The sequence below is a fragment of the Marmota flaviventris genome, chromosome 14 (genome assembly GCF_047511675.1).
Source record: "Marmota flaviventris isolate mMarFla1 chromosome 14, mMarFla1.hap1, whole genome shotgun sequence".
Taxonomy (NCBI): domain Eukaryota; kingdom Metazoa; phylum Chordata; class Mammalia; order Rodentia; family Sciuridae; genus Marmota; species Marmota flaviventris.
The window spans coordinates 95,893,633-95,909,210 of NC_092511.1; the positions used below are offsets into that span (position 1 = coordinate 95,893,633).

The window sequence follows — 15,578 nt, forward strand, 5'->3', positions numbered from 1 at the left end:
GATGACTCAATCTCTGCCCTCAAGGATTAGGGATTTCATTGAGAAAAGAACATGTGCATGGAAAAGAATTCAAGTGAAATGTAAGTCAGCCTATGGTCTCTCTCTCTCACACACTCACCCACTAGTTGGTGCAGAAGTTATACGACAGCAAGAAGGGAGACTCTAGGTAACAGTGAGCAACAAAGACTGGGAGAGAATTAAAAGTAGAAAGATTCACAGAACTTGAGCTTGAGGAACAGAAAGGAAGTTTCTAAAAGGCAGACTCGCAGGGAAGGTATATATAATTAGGAGAATGTACACGCTTTTCTTGTTTTTTAAACAGAGTTGAGATTTTATTCATAATAGGACAGCAAGATTATTAACAAGGAGAAACACAGGAATCATTGCGACCAGTCTACATCTTTAGAATCCTCAAACACTATCAAGCAGAGAAGCCCTGTAACATTTTTTCTTGGCAAAGCTGCTCTCATTTACCATCATCATTCATTATTAACATTGCCTCCATCCCAGTCTTAAAATCCTGGCTAAAATGACCACCCAATTCGTGAGCTGGACTGAGGCCTCCAGGTCTGTCTACTCTGACCCTGATCTGCCTCAAAAACTTCATCACTGGGCTATAATTCCACACTCCAATGACACTACTCTTCTTTGCATTAGTACAATATTCCCTGCTCTTCGCTGCCACAGGACTCTGCACATAACTGTTTCTTCTGGAACATATACTTTCTATACTTTCTCTATGAACACTTACAGATTGGTCATTGTCTGCTCACACCTCAATTCCCCAGGGAACCTTAAACTTCACATAGGAGGCAGCAATCTGTGTTTAAAAAACAAAACAAGAAAAACCAAACTCTAGGTGATTCTGATGCATAGTCAAAAACCCCTAATGCTATCACTCAGGAGTCCCTTCACAAGCTCTCATGCATTCCTTTCCTTTATTCACATCAGTTTGCAATTTTCCTTCATATAACTTTCCTTTCGATGATTGTCCGATTCATGCCCATTTCTTTCTTGGCAAATGGGGGTTCCCTATTCCATAGCAAGAGAATCACAAAGAAACTATTAAAAATGCAAAATTTTCAGGACACATCCTAGGCCTACTAAATCTGAATCTTCAGATGAGAGAGCAATCTGTGTTTTTTTTAAAAAAAAAAAAAAACCCAAAACAAGGGCTGGGTTTGTAGTTCAGTGGAAGAGTGCTTTCCTAACACATGTGAGGCATTGGGTTCAATTCTAGCACCATATATAAATAAAATAAAGGTTCATTGACAACTAAACTAAAAAATATTTATAAAAAAAAAAAAAGCAACACCTTCTAGATGATTCTTCTGTATACTCAGAAAGTATGAGACCATTGCTGTTAAGCTACTGGGTCTAGATTCAGTGTTATCTTGGCAAAAACTAGATGTTTTTGCACTCCCTAGTGTACCCTGGTACCAAGTTCAGCAAGAGACAAGAGTAAAGACTAGGTAAGATTTGCTGAACAAGTGAATGGTGAAAAATTTTCTATGGCTCCATAAATTCCCTGACTTATTAATTCTAAACCCCCGGGTCTAACTTTAAAAGTGAAGCACCAAACATTCCCCTCCAACCCCCAAATCAACACTGAAATCTGCAGTCCAATGGCCCCAGTGTCATTTGAGGGCTCAAACCTTTGCTCTCCATAGTCTGCATTTGTGTGATCATGTATTTCCTAATCTCTCTTGAACTTAATTTTCTCACCCCTAAAATGGGAACAATCATAGTACTTACTTCCTTGGGTTGTTAAGATAATTGAGACAATGGTCCTAAGAATCATACCTGTGCATATACAGTTAAGCACTAAACAAACTTAGGTATTATTATTGTCATGTTATTATTATTATAATAATAATTCAATCATAAGTGGTCTCTTTCTCTTGGGTCTCAGATTTCTTTCTCAATACTGACTTCACACTTCAGGCTAGTTTTTACTTCCTTGCAAAACTACTCACATCTAATACCCATCCCTGAAACTTCTCCTAGCAACCAGGAGCCCTGCTTGAGTTTCCGGACTCCACCTCCTGGAGCAGATGGGCTGTAGCAGACAGGATGGGTCTCACACTTGCCTTCCTATCAGCTGAAGCCATTTTCCGGAGTACCCAGTCACTTGGGAATCAGATCTAAGTAACTCAACCAGTTCATTTATGTATCTGTCTGGATGCTACGATTCAAACGGACCTCACGTTGGGAGCTATTTTTAGTCAAATTTTGGTACTTGGTAAAGTATTAATAGCAGCAAATATTTTCCCACCAAATAGACCTTTAAATAAATAAATAAATAACAGCTTATGCCTCTCTTAAGAGAAGCAGAGGACCCACCACCTGTCTGCAAATTGGTCCTCCTGTCCTCTCTCCAGGCAGCAGAATGCGAGTGGAGGCAGAAAGCAGAACCTCACAAGCCAAAGCTGTGGGAACGCCCCGCCAGGTCTCCTGTGTGGGGCTCCCTGCTGGGCCAGGCTGAAGTCGCGCGGAGCCCCGGGGGTGGGGACACCTGGCAACCCGGTGCCTCTGCGCTTGGACACCTGGGCGCGGTCGCAGGGGCTGGCAACACTTGGCTCCCCCAGAGTTAAATGCTGAGTAATTTTCCTGTGGAGCAAACAGTCGGAGCGGGGACTCTGCCAATGGCAACAGTATTTTTATCCTACTTTAACCAACACCGCAGCGCGGCCGCGGGCGTCCTGAAGGGTGTCCCCGCGCGGCACTCTCTGGAATCGCCGGCCGGGACCCTCAAAGGCTCCCAGGGCGACGTGGACAGCAGTGCCGCCACCGAGTCCCGTGCTACCCAGTGCGGGGCCGCGGGGTAGGCGGAGGACGGTGGCATCTCTGCCGCGCGGAGCCCGTGGTCACCGAGACCGGGGCAAAGGCCCTTCCACTCGGCCTCCGGGTCTCCTCGCCTGGGCCTAAGCGTCCCAGGGTCTGCGCCCAAGTTGGCCGGCTGCTCTGCTGCTAAAGTGCAAAAAGGTAGAACCAGTAGCTCCCGGGGAAGGGAGGGACACTGGATGCAGAGCCACCCTGGGGCCCCACACCGCCCGCTGCCGGGCCCGCAGCACCCTAGTCCCCGCCGCGGAGCCGGGGAATGAATGGGGTTCTCAGGGCCACCGCGCCGTGTACTCACAGGCGACGTAGGCGAGCAAGGCGATGCCCAGCAGCAGCTTCATCGTCCTGCGGTTGACGGCAGACACGAGGCGCACTAGCGCCTTGCTCACCATCCCCAGGAGCCGCGCGGGTCCTGGACGCTGCCGCGCGGGGGCCCGCCTGCTACACAATGCGCGGCGGCGGCCGCCCGGGAAGAACCCGCCCCCTTCGCCCGCGCGGCCCCGCCCCCACGCTCCGGTTTCCTGTCCGCAGGAGCCTTGCGCACGCGTAACTCCGCCCCCGCCTCCGGCTCCACCCCCGCTGCCCCGCCCCTACTGCTCTTCTTCCCGCAGGCGCAGTGGCCGAGGCTCGCGCCTGGGTTTTCGAAGAACGTGTCTGAGGGAGGGCGCGGCGCATGCGCATCTTGGCGTGTTTTCCCCCAGCTCCGGGGATCGCTGGAGCCGACGTGTGGAAGGCTCGCAGTCAGAAAGGGTGTGTCTCCCTGACTGAAGGCTAGACCGCGGGCTCCGAGTTTCCGAACCCAGCCCAGCGGGTGGCACGCGGTGGGCACTGTAGGGTTGACATGAAAGGAAACACATATTTATGCCAAATTTGGCGTGTGTTTGAAGTTCTTTGAATGCTTCTCTCAGAAAGTTGACTGAACGGTTGGTTCTCCGGGCTGTTCTGAAAGCTTCTTGATTTGTGATAAGGGCAGCGGAAATGATGAATTCCCTAAACGCTGCCAGCGTCCAAAACCACAGCACGTTTTCTGTTATGAGCAACTGGGATGTCGTTCTTTTAAAAACAGATTATTATTAAAAAGTAATGCTAATCACATAAATTTAGGATAAATCAGGAAAAGGGGAAAATAAAATATTCCATCGTGTGAGTTTCATCCCAATCTTTTTGTTGAGTTTATCTGTTCCATGTAGTTATGCGGTGAATAGCTGTGCTGTACTGATTTCATGAGGACCTGAAGTTATGTCTTTGATAAGCATTTATTGTGATGGGGACCATAAACATGGAGAGTCAAAGGGTCTACTGTAATCAGAAGTTCATGGTCAGATTCACAGAGAGCTGGGTTGTAGAGAAGAAAAGACAGTTGCACAGGCCTGTATGACACCAAGGTCCCAAGGTAATTGGGAGCTGCTAATCTTTGACCACAGGGAGAAGTTTCTGCCAGAAGACTGCTACAGCTCTGACCTCCTGCAACCTCCGGACCAATTTTGCTATACTCAGTCATTGAATAACCTCCTTTGACTTTATTAGAAAACTCCAACAAAAATAAATACCCCAACTAGCAATAAATCAAAGCAGTAATGTGGCCCATCATTCAAACTACAGAGCACAAATCCTGTCCTTCTGGGATTCTGATGCAACATTCCCCCCATTGGATCCCTCCCCATGAACATTGAGAATCATTGGATTGAGGAAAGAAGCTGAGCAAATTCCCATAAGGGCAGAACCACCCTGCTATTATCCATGCTGCCTCCTTGCAAGAAGCCCAGTTCCCTGTGTCTGAGGTGTCCAAAGAGGCTGCCAGGTGAAAAAACACTTGACATGGGAGCCAGAGGCCTGGGTCCCAGAGTGATCAGGTCCCAGAGCAGACCTTTTTGGAACAAATTAGTTTTTGTCTGTGAATCTTCCTTTCCTCATCACTGGACATTTGGGGTTTGTTAAATCTATGATTTTTGAAAAGAGAAGTATCTAGAATAGGTCGTGGTCCTGATCACCTCCCATTCTCTGATCTGGTGGTTTTTATATTAAAACTAAGGAGCAGAGATGGGAGAAAAGACTTTGCTGACACCTGTGCTGCCAGAAAAATTAGACTGAAGATTCTAGCAAATTTTAAGCATATAGTTTGTAAGTGGGGTTTAATTTATAGGTATGTATTAGTTCAGGTAGACCAGAAACTGGGATACATTTTATTTCTGCACAAAACTCTTTAAATCCAACCTTCCTAGTTGAGTGTTTTTCATGCTGTCAGACACTATTACCAACTTCTGCCTCCTTGGATGAATCCTGTGGAAATCCCATTACTACTAAAGTAGCTGCTGTTGTCATTGCCATCTGAAAGACTGTTGGTATCCCAAGGAACTCAGCCAGAGTTCAGGCATAAGCAACAGTAAGTGTGGCCCCGGTAAGATCAGAAGGCCTGAGGAAAGAGCTGCCAAAGAGACCCTCCAAGCTCTCCTTGGCCTTAGACAGCACCCCATCAATACCCCTGAGCTTCCCTGTCTCATCCTAGCCCTCCACATTCTGGAACAGATTCTGGGTTCACATCCCTACCCCCACGTTGCCCTTGCTGTCAACCCCCTCCATTCTTCCCATGGATCTGTTAACAACAATATTTTAAAGCAATTACTAGTTAAAAGGCAGTGCTCTTCACACTCATGCTAATTAAAAAATGAATCATAATATGGCTCTTCTTCTGAAGTGTTAAAAATCAAAGGAAAAGAGAAAAACTAACATTTATTAAGCTTCAACAATGTTCCAGGGACTATTACACCAGGAACTTTTACAATTTATCACATTTAATTCGTGTAACTCTCTGTGGGATAGAGTTTCTTTGTTGCCACTATCCTTTTTTTAGATAGTAGCTGTTAAACCTGCAAAGAAAAGACCACCAACTCCAATTTTAAATCAAATTAAAGCAAGCCTATATTGTGTACACAAGAGAGCTGGCCAGTGACTGTCTCACGCGAAGCCTGTCTAGAGAACAGGGACAGCTCACTGGGAAAAAAGTTTTTATAGCACAAAAAGGGTACTTGTGTTGCTTCTATCTTTTGACTACTGTAAATAATACTGCCAAGAGTATGGGTCTTGAAGAGATATTTGTACAAATATCTCTTTAGACCCTGCTTTTAATCCTTTGGGGCATATACCAAAATTGGAATTGCTGGATCATGTGATAGTTCTGCTTAATTTTTTGAGGAATCTCCATACTATTTTTCTTTTCTTTCTTTCTTTTTTTTTTTTTTGAGAGAGAGTGATTTAATATTTTTTTTTAAAGAGAGAGAGAGAGAGAGAGAGAGAGAATTTTAATATTTATTTTTTAGTTTTCGGAGGACACAACATCTTTGTTTGTATGTGGTGCTGAGGATCGAACCCGGGCCGCACGCATGCCAGGCGAGCGCGCTACCGCTTGAGCCACATCCCCAGCCCCCATACTATTTTTCTTAATGGCTGTTTTAATTTACTTTGCTGCTGCCTTTATTAGATGGAGAAACTGAGCCTCTAAGCAACTGGTAAATGTATAGTTTGTTACCATTCACATAGCTGGGATTTCAGGGCTGGGGTTCTAAGCCACAGCTTTCCCTATGTGAGGACCCTTTCTATGAGAGAGGCATATTGCCAAAGTGACAGTAACAGACTTCTTTAAAGAGAAGGGGCCTTTTTCTGGTCGATGGAATTTCCTTCTTTCCTTATCTCCTCCCCTGATCTACCCTCTCCTGATTATTGTTCAATGGTGCTCCTGTTCCTGTCCACGTATCTATTTTAGTTTTTCTGTTGGATCCCCTGCTTAGGAATACAGTATGGAAGTATCTGTCTGATTGGGTCTCCTGCTTGTATACACAAACACTTTCATCACCCAAGAAGTTGACCTCATTGAAAGACTCTCTCCATGCTCCTTTGGTCTGGCCCTGCCCACCCCCACCCCCCCTTCCTTACTGGCCATCTTGCCCTGGCTGCCTACATCTCTCTCAATGGTGGGATGTGTTGAGTGCTCACTCTGGGATAGAGCTGAATAAATGGCTAAGGAACTTCGCAAGAAGGAAACATGCTTCCAGGCTGTAGAATGTCACTTGTCATGCAGAGACCAGGTGGTACAGGCTCATAAGCACTTGCTATTAGCAACATTCTTGTGAAAGTATTTATACTGTGAAAATGGGCAGTGTTTACTTTTTAAAAAATATATCACATGTTTGCTTCCAGGTGAGAACAGTGAGTGAGGGAAAGCTTTGCAGAGCAGGAGCTATTTGAGCTGAATTTGAAAGGATGTGTAGGATTCGGATGTATCATATTTGGGCATAGACACCCTCAGGAAATAGCCTGGGAAGGAAAGGCTCCATAAGGAATGATGGGCACCTTTAGGTAGAGGAACAGAGAACAAGAAGCAAAGGTATTTAAAAAAAAAAAAAGTTAAAAAGGTAAGATCCTGAAAGACCTTGTGTGTTAATTACCAACTAGGAATCATTCATGCCCTTTCAAGGGTTACTTTGTTTGCTAACTTTCACCAGTATCTCTTGGCGTCCACCTGCTCTTCTGTACCATGTTCTGAGCTCTGCTGGGGCTAAGGAGGTACACAGTGTATCTTCTGGCTTCCTGTTAGGTTCTGCCAAGAGGATGCTTTGGTGGAATATCAGTGGGTAGAAGAGAGATGCTTCTGCCTGATGCTAGTGGCTGCAGGCCTTTGCTGGCCTTTGCTGGCCTTTGCAGAAAGGGTGGGGTGATTCTGGCCCCATGGGGGGCAGCTTCCTCTCAGAGGTCCACTCCCCATAATCAAGGCCTCTCTTCTGGGTTGATTAGAGCTGCCAGCTCACAAACCTTTGCAGCTTTAGGTTTCTGGAGATTGCTTCTTTCTGTTTTGCTCCCCCTAATACCTCCTCTTTCTTTTGGTTTTGTTGACCCTGTGAACATCTTTGGAACCACATCCTTATATTAATTTTTCTATGTGAAGTACTTAGAATAATTTTCCTGACTAGACCTAATATATCTTCCTCTAGGAAATTTGATAAAGAAGACTGGGGCCAGGGCTTCTCCCGAGTTGCTGTCATTAAAATGGATTTTTAAGAACAATTTTATATTTACATAAAAATTGAGAAGATGGTACAGAGAGTTGCCATATACCCCGCTCTCTCTTTCCTCTATTATCAACATCTTGCATTTATGGGATTTTCATCACTTCCTATCCAGGGTTCACATTATCAATATGATCTGTGATTTTGAATTTGCCCTTGAAATGACCGTGACCCAATTTAGGTTTCTCCACTGCAAAGTCACTCTCCCTTCTTCCATGCTGTACTCTTTGGAAGGACACTCACTCTACAGCCCACATGTCTGTAGGGTAGGGAGGGATGTTCTCCTCTTGGGTGAGAAATGTACATAAATTACTTGGAATTCTACCGCCCAGGGGTTTAGTTCTTCTCTCCCTTTATTAATTAGTCATTTGTGTCAATATGAACTCATGAATATTTATTTTATACTTTCAAGTTAAAATATAGTAATATATTTATTATTCTGTTCAGATTGTTTCAGCTTTTCTTATTGGGAGTTTTTTTCAGTTGGCTCCTTTTCCCTTTGAAAAACTGCTAATCATTGTGGGATTCTTTTTCTTTGTTTTTAGGTATTCTTTTTTTTTTTTTAGTACTATAAAATACTCCAAGCTTATCTTATATATTTTCTGCCCCAGTCCTAGAACCAGCCATTTCTCTAAGAATCCCTGGTTCCATTTTTCTGGAAAGTGCTATTAGCAACCATGATCTGAAGTGAGGTGTGCTGGCACTACGGGGTGTCATTGCTTCTCGGCCTTGTTGGCTAATAGAGCAGAGTAATATCTATGTGTGTACAAACATACATTGATACACATCTCAATAGGTATTTCTATAGGTAACCATCTGTATCTATACACAGGAATTCTTGCTGTTGTTTCTAATACAATTCTATTGCCACAGGCATCATTCTGGCCTTCTCCTTGCATATCCACAACTTCTCATTTCAGTGGTGAGAAACCTGACTCCTACCATCTGCCATCCATTTACCAAATTGTCCAGTTCTAGTACACACGCATAGCAGTGTCACCTGAGTGTTTGGCTACATCACCACTTGGAATGGCATCTGTTCAGGTTTCTACCCCTCTTCCTACATACACACACACAGACCTTTCCTCTCCTTTCTTCTCTGCTCCTCCCCTGACCTCGCATCCCATCCCAATCCTGGAATTTCCGTTTATTTCTGTGGGTCAGTTTGTCTCTCCTTGTTTAGTCCATCCCCAATTAACTTATTGTTCTCACCTAACTTGCAAACTAAAGCATCTTTCTAAGCATATCTAGCTTCCTCCCTAAAAAGTCCTTGCTTGTCAACCTTAAAATAAGGTCATAAGATTTATCAGGATAAGAGTCTGGTCTTCTAAGATAGTGGGGTATGACTATCAATCACAGGTCCCCAACTCCCACCGTGCAGGCAAGTTGTTGGACAGGGCAAGGCAGGATAGGACAGGAACCTGGCATAGTAGGCTGGCACAACAGGGCAGGTGGACAGGAGCAGGAATAAACTCCTAGCCATGGTGGAAAGGGCATGGAAATAAATTGGAGAGTTATTTCAGAAGCAGAACACTAGAAGTTCTGGTTGATTGTAGAGATCAAAAGGGGCAAAGATTAATCAAATAGGATTCTCATATTTCATGCTGGGGTGACAGTTGGAGGTATTATTCAATGAACAATAAAGGTACTTTTCCTTTCTAGTGTTTGCATTTTAATGAGACTCCTGGACTAGAATCCAAAGTAGGCAAATAAATTTCAAATGCATGCCATTTTCTTTAGAAACATAGAGGCTACCTGAAGCTCAGAGGTAGGAAAATGTCCATCATATAGATGATGGGAAAGTGTTGTGATGTTGGTACTGCCTGCGTGGTTGAGGCAAGGGGGGTCAGGACTGGAGGACTATGCCTGTTTTTGGTATTTCTGATTTCATCTAAAAGTCTGTCTAATTCAGAAATTTTCTGATGAATGTTTTAGTAAGCTTTTGCTTCACTGTGACAAAAATACACAACAAGAACAACTTAGATGAGGAAAATTTATTGGGGGCTCATGATTTTAGAGTCTCAGGCCATAGATGGCCAACTCCATTGCTCTAGTCCCAAGATGAGGCAGCACATCATGGAAAAAGGACCCAGGAGAGGAAAGGTACTCAACTCACGGTGGGGTCAGAAAACAAAGAGCAAGAAGTGGGGGGCATGGGTCCACAGGAAGAACAACCTCTCCAGGTTATGTCCCCAGTGACACACCTCCTCCATGGATGCCTTACCTGTCTACAGTTACCAGTCAGTCCATTCAAAAACTAGGATGGACTGATTAGGTGACAGCTCTCACAATCCAATCCCTCTACCTCTGAGCATTCCTGTAGAGCTTAGGGGACACCTCATATCCAAACCATAACATTGAATTTGAAGTACTAACAACTACCAGTGGAAGAAATAATTTTGATCAAAAGTCTTCACATCGAACTTTGAAGGCAAATTTTGGCCAAAGCTAATCTAAGGCCAGTCTTGTATTATGGACTAAAATAGTCAAAGGAGGGTTAGAACCCATTAACATGAGTCCCCCAAACCAACTTGGGATGGTCATGGTGGCACATTCCTATAATGTTAATGACTCAGGAGGCAGAGGCAGGAAGATCACAAGCTCAAGGCTAGACTTAGCAATTTAGTGAGCCTCTCAGCAGCTTAGCAAGAACCTGACTCAAAGTTAAAAAGAGTTGGGGAGGTAGTTTATTGATAAAGCACCCCTGGGCTTAACCCCAGTACAACACACACATAATAACAACAAAAAGCAAAAACAAAACAAAACAACAACAATAACAAAACCCATCTGAGCTTTGCTCAGAGCACTGTGTGATAGATAGTAGTGTATTAATTAATTAATTGTGGATTAGGTATCAGCTACTACCAAGTCATACTTCTCAGATCTTATGACATCTTAAGGTATGGGAGCAAGTGCATAAAGATCCTTCTTTAGAAGCAGGGTTTTTGAAAGGCTTTATATGACATTTTGATAGGAAAGAAAAAAATGGCTCTTCTATTCAATACACTCTACTTCCATCTGCAGGAAATTGTCGTAGTAAATATCTATGTATGTTTCTATGATATTGTGCCTTTGGTCAATGCACAACCTGTACCGCTATATGTATATACAGCCAGAAGTGGGAATGGTGTGGAGAAGGTAAAAGAGAATATAGAAAGAAAATGACTTCTCTGTATGCATTGGGAACTATGAAACTATAACAGTTAGACTTATTCTGATTGGGATTTCCCTACACAATCCTGACGGACTTAGGCACTTTCTGGCAGGCAATGATGCATACAAAAACCTACACGAAGTAGAGTCCTTTCTCTTGTCCTCTACTTCCACTTCACTGTCAAAAAAAAAAAAAAAAAACAGTCAAGGACAGTCAGCAGAAGGTGGGATGTGACTGAATTGAGTCAAAAAGGGAAAGAGGTAATAATCACCACAAAACTACCAAAACACATAAAATACCTGGAAAGACAAATCCACAGGCATTTTGAGAAGGTGATAATTTTAAAGGACAACGTTCATTTGGACATATGTGCAGAAGTCAGTTCCTTGATTGGCATACTTCATATGCAACGTGACCATTAGTTTTAAATTAAAAATAAAATCCAAAGCCAGGATTCCATGATGGTTGGGAATCTCCATCATAAATGGGCGATGGGACAAAGCAATATACGGACATAAAACAGAGTAGGGAAGGAGACAGGGCAGAACATTCACTGAAAATGGTTATCATTTGGTTCATCATAAACACCCATGAGCTTAGTTTAATACACAGCTTTAAGGGGAAGCAAGATGCATCAATGAGATAGCAGCTCAAGAAAATTCAGGGCCTTCTTCCTTCCCATGTGAAAAGCAGATATTCCTGAATGCTGAGTTTGCTTGGAGGGAAATGTACAATGGAAAAGAAGAACTTCAGAAGAGCTATTCCTAAGTGAATTTATAAACATAAATAAAGTGATATTATCCAAGTGTCCACCAACTGTTGAATGGGTAAAGAAAATGTGGTATAAACATACAATTAACCAGCTTAAAAATTTTGGCCCATGCTACAACATGGATACCTTAAAAACATTATATAGAAGTGAAATAAAGCCTGTTACCAAAGGACAAATACTGTATGATTCTACATGTATGAGCAATAAGGAGACATCAAGTTCATAGCAACAGAAAGTAGAATGGTGGTTGTAGGGAGCTGGGGAAAGGTGCATAGAGAATTAGTGTTTCATGAATACATAATTTCAATTTGGAATGATGAAAAAATTCTGATGGTAATGTGCACAACAATGTGAATGCATCTAATGCCACAGCTGAGAAACCTAACTGCACTGCGGATAGCCTGTCACAATCAAGTATTTTTTAAATCACCATATTTTGTGTCTTCTGTTGCCATGAAAAAAGGATGTTTATAGTCACTTTGGCATGAGAAAACATTTTAGACTTCTTTACTAATTCAGACTAATGTTCATGTAACAAAGACCTATGCATTCCTCTACCAAGGATGGCTAGCAGCCACACTGCAAGACAAGGAGAAAATGGAACAATGTTTAATACTTGAGGTCAGATGACTGCAGATTCCATCTCTGAGCTTGCAACTGATATGGCTCTGGACAAGTTACTTAGCCTCCCAGAGCCTACATCTATCTGCAAGATGTGTTGAATAACACATGACTTTCAGAGAGCTAGGGATATTTTATGTAAAGTGGTGCAGGCCCTGTCGCCTAATGGACACTCAATAAACATTAATCATTATTACAGTCATTTGTGTTGGCTTTATTGGGGTTTTAATTCAGAATAACCTACTCTTAATAAATATATAGTGGCAAAGTGTGTCTTTTCAAACCTGTGAGATTAATGTTGGATTGAGAGCAATGACAACTCTAACAATTAGTGGAATTGGTTGATTTCAGTAACCTCCTTCACAGGTAGTTCAGTTAACTCTGAACTTTCCTAAAAATTTTCTCCTTGTTTTTTTTTTTTTTTCTGTTTTCAGAAACAAAAACATCATACAGTAAATGCAATGTTAAGGCATGCTGACAACTGCCATGGCTGGTGAAGAAGGAAATACCTGTTTTGAAATGTGTCACATCACTTGATAAGGACTGTCACAAACAGCAGATACTGCAAAAATACCGGTTGTGATTTAGTAGTAGGTGCAAGAAGGATGTCATCACTAAGAGAAATGTCACAAACTCTCCTCAGCCTTTAATCAGTTTTTCATCAGATTCTATAATGGAACCCTCGGGTGTGATGCTGCTAAGTGCCTCTTAGCATATGAGAAGCAGAGTCTCAGGAAACTGGCAGTTGATAAATTCAGTTGTTTTTTTAGGAAATTTACAGTTGCAAATGACAAAACCACTTGATTTGCCACTGAGAAAGAAGGGTGCGGGGATAATTAATAAAATCAAGGAAGAACAATAGAAACTGGGTAGTCAGGACTCAGACCTAGACTGGGAGCACGATAACTCTCCCCACCTCCAACTCCCTCCCTCTTCTGCTCCCCATCCCTGCTCCCTCTCTCAGATACACATCTCTGCTTCTCTTTGGGCATTGGCATAATTCCCTCTAATGCTAGATAGAGAGGTATTTATCCCTTAAAGGAGGGAAACATGTCTCAGGGAGTCCCATGACTACCATTCAGGAATCAACAAGCTAGTTTGTGGGACTCCTATTCTTGTATGTCCTACAATCCAAGAATAGTTTTGCATTTTTAAGTGATTAAAAAATCATAAGGAAAATAATATTTTTGACATGAAAATTATATAGAGAGAGATTTCACACTTCCGTGCCCATCTGTCCTATGAGAACACAGCCACATTTGTGTATTTGGTTGCTTTTGTACTACAAAGGTAGAGATGAGTAATTGTGACAGACTATATGTAACACTCTGGTCATTTTGCCTTGTTGCCATACACACTCAAATACCAGTGACACCATTGTAACTCAATAGTATTTCAGTTGCCACAGAGATCACAATGCCATGACATTTTACTTTCTATTACCAGTGCATATTCTTTATATCACAGTAAAAAGATCAGTGGACTTTGGATGTCACACTTTTGAGAAATAGAAGAAATTTGTATTATTTTATTGAATTAGAGAGCAAACCATTATTGTTCATTATTCAATGACACTGTAGCTGTGCTAAATGAATACGACATAGGTAGACACTATTAGATTAAGCAATCATAGCAATATTCCCGGTTCACCAGGAAGGTGAAAAAAAAATTAGAAAAATCATTTAAAACAAGATGTCAAGCAGAAGTGCTTCACAAAAATGAAAATGAGACAGTAAAGTAAGATTCCAAATGGCTTATTTTTAAGTTATTTATCCACAGTAATTAATAAAATCATATCTTATTACAATATCCAAAGACATGTCCAGAGATGATAAACTTACTGAAAACTTTTAGTCTTTTGGTGAGAATTAGCTGCCCTACAGAGGTGGGATGTTTGGAACAACAGCAAGTCACTTAAAAACAAGGCAAATATGGTTTTCTTCAAGAGCCCATCCTTGAAGAATCATCAAAAGATACTGATACTGCTTAGCTGTTGTAGTTTACGCAGAACATTAGTAGTGTTATTCAGTTTTTTGTCACTGTGACAAAATGCCTGAGAAAAACAGAGGAGGAAAGATTTATGTTTGGTCCATAGATCCGGAGATTTCAGTCCATGGTTGGCTGGCTCCGGACTATGGGATGGGTAAAGCACTGTGTTATGTCTGAAGGGTGTGGCAGAGCAAAGCTGCTCACCTCACGGAAGCAGGGAAGCAGAGAGAGAGACGATGGAGCCAGGGAAAATATTTATTTCCCAAGGACACATCCCCAAGGATCCACTCTCTTCAGCTAGGGCCCTCCTCCTAAAGTTTCTACCCACCCTCCCACCATAATGCCACCAAATTATGAATGTATTTATCCATTAATCAGCTCAGCCCCCTCCTGATCCAATCACCTTCTAAAAACCCCACTTCTGAACATTGCTACCTTGGGGACCAACCCTTCAACACACAAATCTTTGGGAGATATTCCAGATCCAAACTGTAACAGTGGTGAAGTGGAAGTAATTGAAGAATTAACCCCTTTAAATAATCTGTGTGGAAGAACGATGAGAATGTTGTCAGAGAGGTTGGAAAAAAACACTCTTTTGATACATCCTGAAGCGGAATCTGCTAAGACAGTCTGATGGTGGTAAAAAAAAATATCTGTGGAGTAGGAAAACAACTTGGTTTAAACAAATTTACAAAGCTTGTGAACGTACAAGGTGTTTAAAGCCTATGGTTACTCGTTATATTATTTCTCAGCGGTTACATGTGGAAAATAGTAGATTATGTGTCATGAACTACTCTTATAAGAAGTGGACCTGATCTACCCTGTTGGGCTAACCACAGCCAGTTCCAAGAGTTTTGTCAGAAAAAGCTGAGTTCCATTGGAACCCAGGAAACCATGCCTCAAAGACTGGCACTGTGACATGTTGAGAGGCCTGAGAACCTGCCTCAGAACCAAGGGTCCTCTGACTTTGTTTCTCCCCTTCCAGCCAGGGAGAGGTTTTCAGCAAAGTGTCCATACCTGTCTAGAGTCTGAATCTTCCAGGGAAGAGACGATTCTCTCTTGTCCTTTTGCTGAGCTTTTACTAACTGAACTTATACCATAGGAGGAAAAATCGAAGTCTGTTGGCACAGATGGGCAGACT

The 15,578-nt window shown here is 42.5% G+C and overlaps 1 protein-coding gene across 2 annotated transcripts in view; it reads right to left on the reverse strand.

Annotated features, from left to right (window-relative positions):
* Positions 1–3,280, reverse strand: part of Uxs1 (UDP-glucuronate decarboxylase 1) — an 89,928-nt gene extending 86,648 nt beyond the window's left edge. Inside the window, exon 1 of one of the 2 annotated variants that reach the window (XM_027948943.3) lies at positions 3,140–3,280. In XM_027948943.3, coding sequence (XP_027804744.1) covers positions 3,140–3,233 — 94 coding nt within the window. In that variant the 5' untranslated portion in view covers positions 3,234–3,280. Of the gene's footprint in view, positions 1–751; positions 813–3,139 lie in introns of those variants that run through there. The other variant, XM_071601969.1, reaches the window with a different exon arrangement.
* Positions 3,281–15,578: the final 12,298 nt, after the last annotated feature.